General features: G+C 41.7%; 1 protein-coding gene and 1 pseudogene across 2 annotated transcripts in view; both read right to left on the bottom strand.

The window, feature by feature from the left end:
* Positions 1–17,103, bottom strand: part of SPG11 (SPG11 vesicle trafficking associated, spatacsin) — a 76,560-nt gene that overhangs the window by 12,949 nt on the left and 46,508 nt on the right. For both annotated transcript variants that reach the window (XM_061429711.1, XM_061429712.1), the window contains exons 28-30: positions 6,197–6,359; positions 3,478–3,692; positions 2,288–3,041 (exon numbers count right to left, since the gene is read on the bottom strand). In XM_061429711.1, coding sequence (XP_061285695.1) covers positions 2,288–3,041; positions 3,478–3,692; positions 6,197–6,359 — 1,132 coding nt within the window. The remainder of the gene's footprint in view (positions 1–2,287; positions 3,042–3,477; positions 3,693–6,196; positions 6,360–17,103) is intronic.
* On the bottom strand, positions 11,759–11,826 carry LOC133256326 (U5 spliceosomal RNA; annotated as a pseudogene).

Below are 17,103 nucleotides of genomic sequence, written 5' to 3' on the forward strand. Positions count from 1 at the left end.
ACACGGGTCAAAAAGAAGTGGCAGAACACTTAAGTGTGGAAAGAAAAGAGTAAATGTTCTATATCCAGCAAAAAATCAGCCTTCAGGAATTGAAGGTGTAACAGAGACATTCTCAGATGAACAAAAAACTGATGAAGTAAAAAAACTGAAACAATCTGCTTCTAACAGACAACTCTCAAAAAGTTACTACAGGCAGTCCTTCAAACAGATGGGAAAAGGAGCCAGAAGGAAACGCGGCACATCGGAAATGAAGGAAGAGCAACAAAAACTGTAAATATCTGAACTCCCCTGGCAGTCCAGCAGGGACTCTGTACTTCCAATGCAGAAGGGCACAAGTTCAATCCCTGGTCAGGAAACTAAGCTCCCATATGCCATGCAGTATGGCCAAAAGATTAAGAAATTAAAAAAAAAAAAAGAAAAAAAAAGACTAAATATCTGAGTAAATATACTAATAATAAACTCTCAAGTCTGTTAAAACATTTTTCAGTTGAAAACAAAAAAATTAGCACTGTTTGATGATATTTTCAATGTACATACGAGTTACATAATAAGGCAACCTGGACATAAAGGGAGAGAAGTAAAGTGACCCACAAGGTTTCTAACCTGCAGTTGAGGTGAGAAAACATGATTTTAAGTAGACTGTGAAAAGTTACAAATGTTTAATGCAACCCTTAAAGCAACCAATTAAAAAAAAACAACTATGCAAAGCTATATAGTCAAAATCCCAAATTAAAATGGAAGACTAAAAACTGTTAAAATAACCCAAAGGCAAGAAAAGAAGGTTTCCTCAAAAAACACAAACTACCAAAACCCACCCAAGATAAAAAAAAAATAATAACCTGATTAGTCATATAACTGTGAAATAAATTAAATTTGTAGTTAAAAATCTTCCAAAACAAAAATCTCCAGGTTTAGATGGTTTTACTGCTAAATTCTATTGAACATTTGAAGAAGAAATAACACCAATTCCATACAAAGTTTTCTAGAAAACAGAAGAGGAGGGAAACTTTCCAACTCATGAAACTGGCATTCAGTTCAGCCACTCAGTCGTGTCCGACTCTTTGCGACCCCATGAATCACGGCACGCCAGGCCTCCCTGTCCATCACCAACTCCTGGAGCTCACTCAGACTCATCGAGTCCATCGAGTCGGTGATGCCATCCAGCCATTACTCTGATGCAAAAAACAAAGAGAGTATGAAAAAGGAGAGTACAGATCAATATTCTTCTTGCACATAAATGTAAACATTCTCAACAAAGTAAGCTGATTCCAGTAATATATCAAAAAGAATAATGTACCCTAACCAAGTGAGCTTTTCCCTAGGAATACAAAAAGCTGGTTCAGTATTTTAAAAAATCAATTAATGTAATCTACTGTATTACTGGGGCCTCCCAGGTGCTGCCAGTGATGAAGAATCTGCCTGCCAAGGCAGGAGATGTGAGACATGGATGGTTTCAATCCCTGGGTCAGGAAGATCCCCTGGAGGAGGACACGGCAACCCACTCCAGTATTCTTGGCTGAAGAATCCCCATGAACAGAGGAGCCTGGTGAGCTACAGTCCCTAGGGCTGCAAAGAGTCGGACAGGACTGAAGTGACTTATCACACACACGCACTGTACTACTAGTCTAGAGAAGAAGAAATCACAATCATACCAATGGATGAAGGAAAAAAAGACAAAATTCAACAATGATTCATGATAAAAACTCTCAGCAAATTAGGAATAGAACTCCCTCAACACGACAAAGGTATCTTCAAAAATCTTAATCTAATACTTAATGATGAAAGGCTAAACGCCTCCTCCTTAAGACCAGTAACAAGGCAAGGATGGAAGTCCTTGCTAGTACAATAAATCAAGAATAATTAATAAGGTAAAGAGATTGGAAAGAAGGAAATAGAACCGCCTCTGTTTGCAGATATGACTGTCTCCATAGAAAATCCCAAGGAATCTACAAGAAAACTCTTAGGATAAGTGACTTTAGCAAGATCACAGAATTTAAGCTTAATGTAAAAAATCACCCATAATTCTAAATGTGATCATGTACAATTGGAAACATGATTATTTACACAGAGTAAATTTCAGTGAATTAATTGTAAATCAGATAGATTCCCTCTAATCTTGCTACATAGCTAATTAAAGATACAGGTGTTTCTACTTCATTGAGTAGTTAATTACCTAGTTTATGGATTACCCTTAACTTTGTGTAACTGGTGTGTCAAAAGTCTCTTTCTACCTGGAGAGAATGCCAAATGGCACCTCACAGGAGGCAGCAGCATGACCTTCACTTACTGCTCTGGACTTTCCTTAGGGGGATACCAGCTTCTTCTTCTTCCTCAGGAAGCTCAGTACTTCGTAAGAGCGCGAGGATCTCCGGGTGCAGGTCGTCCACACTAGCCTCCCCTGAAGCCAGAGCTCTGCAGTGCAACACCAAGGCGACGTCTTGGTGATAGAAACGAAAATACCGGCACGCTCGGCTTGCTTCGTGCACACAGCCGTCATCCAGCAGGCGCCCGATCAAACAGTTAAGGGATGCCTGCTCCTTCCAGTTCAGTTCATTGTCACAAATATCTCTGGATGGAAAGCCAGTAAGTTCTAAGTATTTTGATGTGTTCAGAACAGCCAAGTTAGAGAATGAAAACTCACTGGCTAAGCCATCAAAGGAAAGTTCACCTCCAGCTGAGGCCTGCTGAGGCGCTCTGGGCCCTCCTTCCTCCTGGCTCCCCCTGAGGGTGTGCTGGGCGACACGGCAGAGCCAGATCTGCTTCTCCAGGCCCTCCAGGTCCTCCAAAGGCACAGGGTCCTCCCGGGCGAGCCAGTGCCCTGCCAGCGTGAGCAGCAGGTGGCGCTCCTCGGCGCTGCTGGGACCCCCTGCAGCGGGGCACTCACCTGCCCACAGGGCCTGGGCTGAGAAAAAGGAAGAAGCTGCTCTGCTGGAAACGGAATTTTTCTTAAAATTCTCATGACATTTTTTCCAGAAGTCAATTCGTGCTTGTTTCAGGGACCACTGGTCAATGTGCTTTAAGGTCTGCATTTCCTGTGTTATCTGTGAAGTTGAGCAAAGCAATTCTTAGCTTTTCCTAGATAAAGAAGTATCATAAATGTTAATGCTCCCTACTTGTAAGAATCCAAATCAAACTAGAGAACATGGGACTTGGCTACAGATGATCCTGGAAGTTTTACATGGAAAGTTAAAATATGAAAAACAATTCTAAACTTATCTAATTGAATGAAGTTCAAGAGGAAGCCACACTATATTTAATTCTATTCAATATAGTTGAAGCATGTCCTGTAAGCTAACTTTATATTAAAGCAAACATTCCTCAAAAATGGGCACTGCAGGCTCACCCATTTCTGAAAGTAATCTGTGTGTCAAAAGTGAAAAACTATAATCTCTGATAAGTCACATATTTCACTGAATTCTCCAAATAATGCTGGTTCAAAAAGCTCAGTTTTTAAAAAACTTAAAAGACTAATGATACCTCTTCAATTACCAAGTCGTCCACAGGTAACTCAGCTAGTTCTGCTACCCTCCTGGCCAAAGCAAAGTGTCCGTCTGTCTCCAGTTTTTCCAAAACTGACCTACATTCACGCTGAAAATTCTCAAGGCTGTAGCTAGTAATGACTGCACGATTAATGGCTATGGGTGTATCCTTCAAAATCTGACTAAGGACACACAGCTTCTTCACATCTGGACCTGTGCCAAACAGAAGCAGATATAAGCATTAAAATAAAATGAAATATTAAAAAATAGAAGCAAAATACCGATATGGCCATTTCAAGAGCAACTAAATATGAGGGGAGAATGTGTATATTTAACCTAATACTGTGCTTAAAGGGAAAACAACAACCTATTTTTCCACTCTGCTTGGCTGGCAGAGGAAGCCAAAGGCAGCTCCTATGTAGTAAGAACTATCAGAGATTAGCACATGCACTCTACCTTTACACACCAGGCAGAAGCTGGTGGCCTACTTTGTAGTAGCAACTCAGTTAACCTTGGGAAGATTTGGCCTTTCAGGTTAGTTCCATCTTTTCCCAGATTTTTCTACCTTAAATCTCTTTTTATGATTGTTCACTCATTCATTTACGTTAAGCATCACGTGGATCAACATACATAACCTGCAGGACAGCTTGACAATAGCCAGAACTCTAATGTGGTTCCCTGGCATTCAGAACGGAGCACCGTGTGCTCTCCCAGACATCTGCCTAATGCAGTCCACCAAGGAGACCCAGCTAAGCAATTCGTGACGTCCCCAGGAAATGTTAATCCAACGATAATTGACTTACAACATTACGTCAGTTTCAGGTGTACAACACAGTGATTCGTTATTTTTTTTAACCTTTATTATTTAAATTCTTTTATTTAGTTAGTTATTTTTGGCTGTGCTGTATCTCTGTTGCCACATGGGTTCTTCTCTAATTGTGGCAAGCAGGGTCTTCTCTTGGTTGCGGGGTGCAGGCTTCCCCTGAGGTGGCTTCTCTGTTACATGAGTGGATGCTTTAGGGTATGCGGGCTTCAGAAGCTGTGGCACGTGGGCTCTGGAGCACAGGCTCAACAGTCGTGGCACACGGGCTTAGCTGCTCTCCAGCATGTGGGATCTTCCTGGATCAGGGATCGAACCCATGTCTCCTGCATTGGCAGGTGGATTCTTAACCAGTGAGTCACCAGGGAAGCCCCTGACATTTCTGAACATTACAAAATAATTACCATGATACATCCAGTAACTATCTGCCACCACACAAAGTTATTACACGTTTAGTGACTATATTCCCTAGGCTGTCCAGTGCCTCCTGTGGCTCATTTCCTTTATAACTGGAGTGTGTGCCTCTCAGTCCTCTTCTTACTCTGCCCATCCCCTCACCCTCCTCCCTCCGGCAACTACCAGTCTGTTCTTGGCACCTGTGAGTCTGCTTCTGTTTTGTTCTGCTTGTCCATTCACTCTTTAGACTCCACATGTAAGTGAAATGATACAATATTTATCTGCCCTAGAAATTCTTATCCTGAGTAACACTAGGAATTCTCTGCCAATAATTTATGTGGTTCGGTTTGTGCCTACTCTCAGATAGAGTAACACAGAGCCTCCGTCTGCCCTGTGATAAAGAAGGGGCATGTAAACCATTCCACAGGGCCTGCTCCCCCTGTCACCTGCTGGGCTGTGCTGGGATGTAGCTAATTCCAGGGACGGAGACACCTTGTGTAATAACCACCAGTATGGGTGTGCTGGCTTTCTATGCTGGCATGATATATAATGTAAGTTAAAAAAAAAAAAAACATATTTCTTTTCTCTAAGCACATACATGGTATACACATAAAAATATTATATAAAAACAATGTAATTATGTGAATAAGACATTATGGTAATGGTTAACAACACAGACAATCTTTGTAATCTTTTAAGATATGGTACTTTGGCAAGAAAACAGGAAATTCATTTCTGAAAAAATTAAAGTTACTATAGACCAATGACAATATACTAAAAGGATCTACACAGTAACTGACAAGTAGCTCGTATATAATACATGTTGGAAACACCCCCTCTTTCCTTCAAGCTCGCACAGCCTACAAGACTGGCACGAAGCCCAGGTATTCTAGCACTGTTCTGTGCAAATGCGAGCTTCCGGTTGAACATCTGTGAGTTTAAATGTGATAAAATAACCAACCCTGGGAGTGGAAAAATACTAGGATCTAGTGTAAAAGAGTAACATTACCGCTCAACAAAAACTTGAAATTCTCAAAAAGTAGAAAAGAAAATAAGGGAATACTAGTTTCATTCAATCAGCAATAAGCTTAGAGACTGCCAATGTCTAGAGGAATCTGCAAAAAATCAGCACAATTTGTCTCTTAAAACCTTCAAAATGATTTAGGCATCCCTGAAACAAGTTGGTGACCTTGAGCAACGACGACACATTAAGGTCACTCGTCAGAGAAAAGAGAAGCAGTGACAGGGCAGGCCGGCGGCGGGGAAGCCTGGCTGTTGGCCCAGAATCCGGAGAGTCGCGTTAGCTGTGTCCCGCCCTGTTGTGCTGTTTTAAATGCTTTAACCTTGGGTGAAGTTTCCTGTCACCTCTTCTTCACACCACGTTCTTGCCTACAATGTTTTAGATCACATGCGTTTTAACTTCCTGAATGCTCTTCTAAACTATGTTCAAGATTAAGTATGCTAACTTCTAGCAGCAAGTTAAATGCAAGGACTGGCTTACCATCAGAGAAGAGATGCTCTATTCCAACAAACAGCTGTAAGAGCCTCCCCAGCTCATACTGGGTGCTACACTGCTGCAGCATGAGCTTCAAAAGAAAACACACGTGTTCCTTCAGCCATGGCGCAGGGATGGCAGCGGGGACCCTTGTGGCTGCTGTCTCAAGCTATGAAAAAGAAGAGAGGGGTAGGGAAAGTGGTTTCACAGGAACAGCAAATCAAAATCTCCCAAACTTGGGAATGTCTAAAAAAGCCAAGGTCCCATCAAAGGCATCTCCCATCACAAAGGAGGATGCTTCCTTCAGGTCCTTTTCAGACAGCAGTAACTGGTGTAGCAAATATAAACCCTCTTTGCCAGCTTTGCAGTTTGTCTTTTTTGTGGGAAATTCTGGTGTAGAGAGCTATGTGTGTGAAAGTTTAAAAAGGGAGAGAGAACTAAAGATTGAATGGAGTGAAGCAATGCCAACACCCCCAAGATAGAGACTGCCAAACTTATAGCCCTGGGCGTGACTGAAATTAACCAGACATGCTTCACTTGGCAGCTTCTTCCTTCAGAGAGGGTCTAAGCCTGCCTTGGAGTCCAGAAGATTTGAAATTCACATGTGAAGACCTCTTAAAGAGACTTGCTTAACATTTCTGAGCTGGCTGTACTGGTGTGCTTATAGTTTATACTTTCATTACAGAAGAATCTCAATTACTAATTGAGATTACTAAGCCTGAGTTTTTGTCATTTCAATCAAATGCTACAAGTGTTAACAGGAAGATGACCCCAAGCAGCAGCTACACTAGGCCTGAATCAGAGTATTACTTCTTCGTCTTTATTTCCTTGATTCCCTACCTCTATTGCTCTAAGAAGAGGGTCTACAGCAGACAGATGATGGAACTGGTTAAACGAAGAAACATATGGAAGTAAAGAGCTGAGGCAAAGACGGAACAGCTGCACTCAGCCTTAGTAGCAGCTGAGGCAGGAGCAGACAGGCAAGAGGAAGAGTATACCCTGGAGGAGCAAAGGGTAAAACGCAAAACTAGGAAACTCCTAGGAGTTAACATGGGAGGAAACATAGATGACCTTGCGTGTGGTGATGCCTTTTCAAGATAAAATATCGAAGAAATAATCCATGAAAGGAATAACTGATAAGCTGGACTTCAATAAAATTACAAACCTCTGCCCTACAAAAGACAGTGTCAAGAGAATCAGATGACAAGCCGCAGCCTGGAAAACACATGTGCAACATACACATTTGATTTTAAGGTACTGTTACCCAAAATACACAAAGAGCTCTTCAAACTAAACAAGGAGAAAATAAACAACACTATTTAAAACAAATAGGCTAAAGACCTTAATAGACACCTGACCAAAAACATACACAAATGGCTAATAAGCATATGAGAAAAAGATCCATACCATACATCATCAGGGAAATGCAAAATGAGACGACAATGAGATACCACAACATACCTATTAGCATGGCCAAGGTCTGGACTCTGACAAGACCAGAGGTTAGCAAGGACATGGAGACTCAGGAGCTCGCTTGCATTGCTGGTGGGAACGCTCAACAGCACAGCTGTTTTGGAAGACAGTTTGGTGGCCTCTCCCCAAACTAAACACACTCTGACCACATGACCCGAGTATTCCTTAGTATTCTCCCAAATGAGCTGAAAACTTAACGTCCACACAAAAACCTGCAGGTGCATGTTTAGAGCAGTTTTTGGCTTCGTAACTGCTAAAACTTGGAAGCAACCAAGATGTCCTGCAGTGGGTGAATGGACTGGCATATCCAGACAACGTGGTATTATTCTACACTAAAAAGAAATGATCTATCAAGCCATGAAAAAGACATAAAAGAAACTTAAATGTGTGTTACACATTTAGAAGGCAATCTAAAAAGTCTACATTCTGTATTACAATTTACCATATTCTGGAAAAGGCCAAACTGTGCAGACAGTAAAAGCAACAGTGGTTATCAATGACTGGGGCGGGGAGGGACGGACAGGCCGCACAGAGGACTTTCAGGGCAGTGAAAACACGCTGTCCACACTGCAATCATGGGCTGAAGTCATACACATTTGTGGAAATACATACCCAAAGAAGGTACAGCAAGAGTGAACCCTAAGGTAAACTGTGGGCTGGGGTGACTAGGATGTGTCATCGTAGGTTTATCCCTGGTAACACATCATTCTGGTGAGTGGTCCAGATAACAGGGGAGGCCACGCCTGTGTGGGAGCAGGAGGTACATGGGAAATCTCTGTACATTCCTCTCAATTCTGTTGTGGACCAAAACTGCTCTAAAAAATAAATTCCTTTTTAAAAAACTGTACACGTCTGTGTGTAGAACAGCAGATTTAAAACACCAGAATTCTGTCTCGTCACCTAGACGACAATTACTTCGCAGAATCTGTGCAACATGGAACTCTTTTGGAACGCTGGGGTCTGCTAAAGCCTTACAACTTCCAGAGGGAAACTTGCAACATAAACTGTGGATAATTTTGGTCCATTTCAGGCCCCAGCGCAGTGGCAGCTATCTCCTTCTCCCTCCTAGCCACCTGGAAGGCAGCCTGCACGTGTTCCTGGAGCAGTTTACACGCCCCTGGTGTCGAGGAGACAGCAGGGGTGGCATAAAGAACCTTGGGTCTTTCAAAGATACGAGCTCTGTTTGCTGCTTCTGACCACAGTGCAAATAGAGAGGCAGGCAGACACTGATATTTCACCTCCCCTACTGTTGCAAGCAGACTGGTTCCAAATAGGAAAAGGAGTACATCAAGGCTATATATTGTCACCCTGCTTATTTACCTTCTATGCAGAGTACATCATGAGAAACGCTGGACTGGAGAAAGCACAAGCTGGAATCAAGATTGCTGGGAGAAATATCAATAACCTCAGATATGCAGACGACACCACCCTTATGGCAGAAACCAAAGAACTAAAGAGCCTCTTGATGAGTGAAAAAGTTGGTTTGAAGCTCAACATTCAGAAAACTAAGATCATCTGGTCCCATCACTTCATGGCAAATACATGGGGAAACGGTGGAAGACTATTTTTTTGGGCTCCAAAATCACGGCAGATGATGACTGCAGCCATGAAATTAAAAGACACTTACTCCTTGGAAGGAAAGTTATGACCAACCTACAGACAACGTATTGAAAAGCAGAGACATTACTCTGTCAACAAAGGTCCATATAGTCAAGGTTATGGTTTTTCCAGTGGTCACGTATGGATGTGAGAGTTGGACTATAAAGAAAGCTGAGTGCCGAAGAATTGATGCTTTTGAACTGTGGTGTTGGAGAAGACTCTTGAGAGTCCCTTGGACTGCAAGGAGATCCAACCAGTCCATCCTAAAGGAGATCAGTCCTGGGCCTTCACTGGAAGGACTGATGCTGAAGCTGAAACTCCAATACTTTGGCCACCTGATGCGAAGAGTTGACTCATTTGAAAAGACCCTCATGCTGGGAAAGATTGAGGGCAGGAGGAGAAGGGGACGACAGAAGATGAGATGGTTAGATGGCATCACCAACTCAATGGACGTGGATTTGGGCAGACTCCCGGAGTTGGTGATGGACAGGGAGGTCTGGCATGCTGTGGTACATGGGGTCGCAAAGAGTTGGACACGACTGAGTGACTAAACTGAACTGATTGCTGTTGCAAGCTCTACTCCCTTCAACTGAAGTGACTTCCAGGGGATTTAAAAGGCTGGTGCCCTTTTCAACCCCCTCTTCTTTTTTGCTTTTTCCGTTGGGAGCCAGACATTAAAGATTAGGACATTAAAGGGACAGTCCAGTGGTTAAGATTTTATACTTCCACTGCAGGGGTCAGGGGTTCAATCCCTGGTTGGGGAATTAAACCTGTGGCTGATTGATGTAGATGGATGGCAGAAATCAACACAACAATAAATTAATAAATCAATTTTAAAAATACATTAGATGTCTTACTTAAAAAAAAAGAAAAAAGAATATGGTATCTGGCAAAACTCCCCTTCAGAAGTGACGGAGAAATCAGGATATTCCCAGATTAAAAAAGCTGGGAAATCTGGGCCTACTAGGCCTGCATTGCAGAAAGTGTTCAAGGGAGTCCTGCAAGGTAAAATAAAAGGACACTAGACACTACCTCGAAGCCATGTGGAGAAACTAAGAGCTCAGTAAAAGCAAATAAATGGCCAGTTATAAAAGCCAGTATTGTGGCAGCAATAGCTTTTTGTTTTCTATATAGTTTAAGAGACCAATACATTTAAAGAAAAAAGAACAATTATTAGTTTACGCTAATATTACTGTAACTTTGACCTGTAATTCCAAATCTTGTTTTCTTTATAATTTAAGAGACTAATGCTTTGAAAAGAAATATTAGTTTATGTTTCCAGGCACATAATGTTTAAGATGTAGTTTTGTGACATCAACAACCAACAGGAGTGGGGTCGGTGCTGTAAAGTAGCAGTTTGTCCGCTACTAAAGTTAAACCTCTATAAAATTCAAGTTAAAGTGTTGTAACTTTGGGATGTTAAGTGTAACTTCCATGGTAACAACTAAGAAAACAGCTATAGAATAGACACAAACTGAAATGAGAAAGAAATGTAAACATTTTACTACACAAAGAAATCAACTAAACACAAAAAAGGACACTAATGCAAGAGATGAGGGACACAAAAGCTGTAAGTTATACAGAAAACAAATCGCACAACAATAGAAGTCCTTCGTTATCAGTAATTACTTCATATGTAAACAGATTAAACTCTCCAATTAAAAGACAGAGATTGGCAGATGGATGAAAACATGCAATCCAACTTATGTTGTCTCAGTTCAGTTTAGTTCAGTGGCTCAGTCGTGTCCGACTCTTTGTGACTCCATGAATCGCAGCACGCCAGGCCTCCCTGTCCATCAACAACTCCTGGAGTTCACCCAAACTCATGTGCATCGAGTTGGTGATGCCATCCAGCCGTCTCATCCTCTGTCGTCCCCTTCTTCTCCTGCCCCCAATCCTTCCCAGCATCAGGGTCTTTTCCAATGAGTCAACTCTTCGCATCACGTGGCCAAAGTATTGGAGTTTCAGCTTCAGCATCAGTTCTTTCAATGAATACCCAGGACTAATCTCCTTTAGGATGGACAGGTTGGATCTCCTTGCAGTCAAGGGACTCTCAAGAGTCTTCTCCAACACCACAGTTCAAAAGCATCAATGTTTTGGCGCTCAGCCTTCTTCACAGTCCAACTCTCACATCCATACATGACCACTGGAAAAACCATAGCCTTGACTAGAGAGACCTTTGTTGTTAAAGTAATATCTCTGCTTTTGAATATGCTATCTAGGTTGGTCATAACTTTCCTTCCAAGGAGTCAAGCGTCTTTTAATTTCATGGTTGCAGTCACCATCTGCAGTGATTTTGGAGCCTAAAAAAATAAAGTCTGACACTGTTTCCCCATCTATTTGCCATGAAGTGATGGGACCAGATGCCATGATCTTCGTTTTCTGAATGTTGAGCTTCAAGCCAACTTTTTCACTCTCCTCTTTCACTTTCATCAAGAGGCTTTTTAGTTCCTCTTCACTTTCTGCCATAAGGGTGGTGTCATCTGCATATCTGAGGTTATTGATATTTCTCCCGGCAATCTTTAGTAAAAGGCGAAAGATTTATACGCTTTGAGGAGAAACCAGAGTATCTCTCCCGGCAGTCCTGATTCCAGCTTGTGCTTCTTCCAGTCCAGCATTTCTCACGATGTACTCTGCACAGAAGTTAAATAAGCAGGGTGACAATATACAGCCTTGACGTACTCCTTTTCCTATTTGGAACTGGTCTGTTGTTCCACGTCCAGGTCCAGTGCTGTAAAGAGCAATACTGCATGGGAACCTGGCATGTCAGGTCCATGAATCAAGGCAAATTTCAAGTGGTCAAACAGGAGACGGCAAGAGTGAATGTCGACATTCTAGTAATCAGTGAACTAAAATGGACTGGAATGGGTGAATTTAATTCAGATGACCATTATTCTACTACTGTGGGCAAGAATCCCTTAGAAGAAGTGGAGTAGCCATCATGGTCAACAAAAGAGTCTGATATGCAGTACTTAAATGCAATCTCAAAAACGACAGAATGATCTCTGTTAGTTTCCAAGGCAAACCATTCACGGTAATCCAAGCCTATGCTCCAAGCAGTAACGCTGAAGAAGCTAAAGTAGAATGGTTCTATGAAGACCTACAAGACCTTTTGGAAAGAACACCCCAAAAAGATGTCCTTTTCATTATAGGGGACTGGAATGCAAAAGTAGGAAGTCAAGAAACACCTGGAGTAACAGGCAAATTTGGCCTTGGAATATGGAATGAGGCAGGGCAAAGACTAATAGAGTTTTGCCAAGAGAACGCACTGGTCATAGCAAACACCCTCTTCCAACAAGACAAGAGAAGACACATGGACATCACCAGATGGTCAACACCAAAATCAGACTTATTATTTTCTCTGCGGCCAAAGATGGAGAAGCTCTATACAGTCAGCAAAAACAAGACCCGGAGCTGACTGTGGCTCAGATCATGAACTCCTTATTGCCAAATTCAGACTTAAATTGAAGAAAGTAGGGAAAACCACTCGGAGCAGGCAATGGCACCCCACTCCAGTACTCTTGCCTGGCAAATCCCATGGATGGAGGAGCCTGGAAGGCTGCAGTCCATGGGGTCGCTGAGGGTCAGACACGACTGAGCGACTTCACTTTTACTTTTCACTTTCATGCATTGAAGAAAGAAATGGCAACCCACTCCAGTGTTCTTGCCTGGAGAATCCCAGGGACGGGGAGCCTGGTGGGCTGCCATCCATGGGGTCGCACAGAGTCGGACATGACTGAAGTGACTTAGCAGCAGCAGCAGCAGCAGCAGCAGGAAAAACCACTAGACCATTCAGGTATGACCTAAATCAAATCCCTAATGATTATACAGTGGAAGTGAGAAATAGATTTAAGGGACTAGAACCGACAGATTGCCTGATGAACTATGGATGGAGGTTCGTGACATTGTACAGGAGACAGGGATCAAGACCATCCCCAAGAAAAGAAATGCAAAGGAGAAAAGGAAAGATATTCCCATTTGAATGCAGAGTTCCAAAATATAGCAAGGAGAGATAAGAAAGCCTTCTTCAGCAATAAATGCAAAGAAATAGAGGAAAACAACAGAATGGGAAAGACTAGAGATCTCTTCAAGATGGGCTCGATAAAGGACAGAAATGGTATATTGTCTACAAGAGTTTAATTTGAGATCCAAAGACACAGGCTGAAAGTGAAAAGATGGAAAAAGGTATTCTGTGTAAATAGTAAACAACCAAGAGAAAGCAGAGGTGGCTGTACTAATATCAGACCAAACAGACCTTAGGTTAAAAAGGTCAAAAGAACCAGAAAAGGACAATGTGCACTTGCAAGCCATTCAGTACAGCAAGAAAACATAACAATTATAAACATTTACACATCCAATAACAGAGCATCAAAATACACGAAGCAAAAACTGATAGAACTGAAGGAAAAACAGACGGTTCCACAATAATCGTGGGAGACCTCAATACTGGCATACTTCATTTACTGTGCTGTGCTTTACAGGGCTGTGCAGATACTGCATTTTTACAAATTGAAGGGTTATGGCGATTCTAAGCTGAGCGAGTCTGTCAGCGTCATTTTCCCAAAAGCACTAGTTTACTTTTTAATCTCAGTGATGTCTTGGTAATTCTCACAGTATTTCAAACTTTTTAATTATTATAATATTTGCTATAGTGATCTTTGATATTACTATTACAAAAGGGTTATTACTCAGTGAAAGCTCAGATAATGGTTAGAATTTTTTAGCAATAAACTTTTAAAATTAAGGTCTGTAAATATATACGGAACTGTAGTGAAAGTGTTAGTCACTCAGTCATGTCCAACTCTTTGTGACCCCATGGACTACAGCCCAGCAGGCTCCTCTGTCCATGGAATTCTCCAGGCAAGAGTAGTGGAGTGGGTGAACTCCCACTCCCTCCTCCAGGGGATCTTCCCAATGCAGACATGACTCCACTGCAGACTCAGCAAGCGACACTGCGGTGTAAACGTAACTGCACAAGAAAAGAAAAGCACCTGCGACGCACTTTGCTACGTGCACGTCACTGCTGTTGTCTGGAACTTAACCTGCAGCATCTCCACGGCGCCTGTGCTCTGCTGACAGTAATGAACAGAACAAGCTGGCAGGAGACAAGGAAGGAAACAGAGGACTCCACATAAAACCAACTAGATCTAACAGACATCCACAGAATACTCTATCCAACAACAATAAAAAACACATTCTTCTCAAGTCCACATGGCATATCTTTCAGGAGAGAACTTATGTTAAACTGTAATTAAGTCTCAATAGATTTTAAAATTGGAGAAGGAAATGGCAACCCACTCCAGTGTTCTTGCCTGGAGAATCCCAGGGATGGGGGAGCCTGGTGGGCTGCCGTCTACAGGGTCGCACAGAGTTGGACACGACTGAAGCGACTTAGCAGCAGCAGCAGCAGATTTTAAAAGACAGATATCATATGAAGTATCTTCTCTGACAACAATGGGATGATTTATAAGTCAGTAACAGAAGGAAAACTGGAACACTCACAAAATTATGAAAATTAAACAACTTTTAAAGAAAGAAGACTCAAATTACCAAATCAGCAATAAAAGTGGGGACATTACTACCTATTCTACAGAAAGAGTTATAAGAGAGTACTATGAACAATTGTACGGCAATAAATTGGATAACCGAGATGAAATGGACAAATTCCTAGAAACACAAAACCTACCAAGAATAAATCACAAAGAATTAGATAATCTGACCAAATCTCCTAGTAAGGAGATTTAATCAGTAGTCAAAATCTCCCAACCAAAACCAATTTCTAACAAAGCAAAGTCATGGACCTAATGGGTTTACTGGTGAATTCTACCAAACATTTAAAGAAGAATTGATACCAGTCCTCCTCAAACTTTTTCAAAAAACTAGAGAAAACACTTCTCAACTTAGTCTATGAAACCAGTATAAACTTGATACCAAAGACAGATAAAGACACTAAAAGAAAACTACAGACTAATCTCCCTTATAAACACCAATGCAAAAATCCTTAATACAAGGCTGGCAAAATGAATTCAGCAGCATATTAAAAGGACTGTATACCACAGCCAAATAGAATTTATTTCTGGAATGCAAGAATGGTTCAACATACAAAATTCAATGTACATATCACAGTTTTCAACAGAATGAAGGAAAAAAAAACACATGATCATCTCAATTGATGCAGGAAAGGCATCTGACAAAATTAAAACACCACTGCATGATAAGAAAACACTCAACAAACGAGGCACAGAAGGAAACGACCTCCACATAATAAAAACCTCACGTGAGGGCTTCCCTGGTGGTCCAGTGGTTGAGAATCTGCTTGCCAAAGCAAGAGACACAGGTCCCATCCCTGGTCCAGGAAGATCCCACATGCCAGGGAATAACTAAGCCCGGGCACCACAGCCACCAATCCACATGCTGCAACTACGGACGCCCACGGCCCCTACGGCCTGTCCTCCGCAAGGAGAAGCCCACACCCCACAGACAGACAGCAGGCCCTGCTGTCCGCAACTAGAGAAAGCTCACGTGCAGCACCAAAGACCTAGCACAGCCAAAAACACATAAGTAAAACTTAAAAAAAAAAACAAAAAACCCTCACGTGAAAAAGCCACAACAAACGTCATCCTCCGTGGTGCAAGACTGAAAGCATTCCTCTAAGATGAAGAACAAGACAAGGATGCCTGCTTCCACCCTTTCTAGTCAACACATTTCGGTAAGTTCTAGCCAGAGGGTTTAGGCAAGAAAAGGAAATCAAAGGCATACAAGAAGAAATAAAACTATCTCTGTTTGCAGGTATGATCTTACATAGAAAATCCTCAAGATTCTACCATAAAACTTAACAGTAAATGAGCAAAGTTGCAGGATAAAAGTCAACACCAAAAAATCAGCTACATTTCTATATACAAATAGTGAGCAATCTGAAAAGGAAATTATAAAATCTTTCCATTTCCAATAGCATCAAAAATAGGACTTTCCTTCTGGTCCAGTGGTTAAGATTTCCACTGTAGAGGGTGTGGGTCCAATCCCTTGTCAGGGAACTAAGATTCCACATGCCACGTGGCACAGCCAAAAATAAAGAATAAAAGTACTCAGGAATGAAACTTAACCAATGAGGTAAAAGATCTGTACAATGAAAACCACAAAACACCACTGAAAGTAATTAAAGACATAAATAAATGGAAATACATTCTATGGTTATAAATTGTAGGTCTACCATAGTTAAAATATTATTACTATCCCCAAAATCTACAAATTCAATGCAATTCCTATCAAGATCCCCAAGACATTTTTTTAACAGAAAATTCTAAAATCATATGGAATCTCAAGGGACCCTGAATAGCCAAAACAATCATGAAAAAAAACTTTAAACACACAATGGAGAAGGCAATGGCAACCCACTCCAGTGTTCTTGCCTGGAGAATCCCAGGGACGGCAGAGCCTGGTGGGCTGCCGTCTACGGGGTTTTGCACAGAGTCGGACACGACTGAAGCGACTTAGCAGCAGCAGAGCACTCTTCCTGATTTCAAAACGTACTACAAAACTACTATACTAACCAAAATAGCCAAACCAAGACATATAAGCCAATGGTTTAAAATGGAAAGTCCAGAAATAAGCCCTCACATACACGGTCCAATTATTTTTGACAAGGATGCCAAGACCATTTAAGAAGAAAGAACAGTCTTTTCAACAAAAGGTGTTTGGAAAGCTGGGTATCCACAAGCAAAATAAGGAAGTTGGACCCTAACCCATACACAAAAATTCACTTGAAACAGACCAAGGACCTAAATACGTAACATCTAAAAAATTATAACTCTTGGAAGAAAACATAAGGGCTTCACAACACT

Source organism: Bos javanicus, chromosome 10 (assembly GCF_032452875.1).
Source record: "Bos javanicus breed banteng chromosome 10, ARS-OSU_banteng_1.0, whole genome shotgun sequence".
Classification (NCBI taxonomy): Eukaryota; Metazoa; Chordata; class Mammalia; order Artiodactyla; family Bovidae; genus Bos; species Bos javanicus.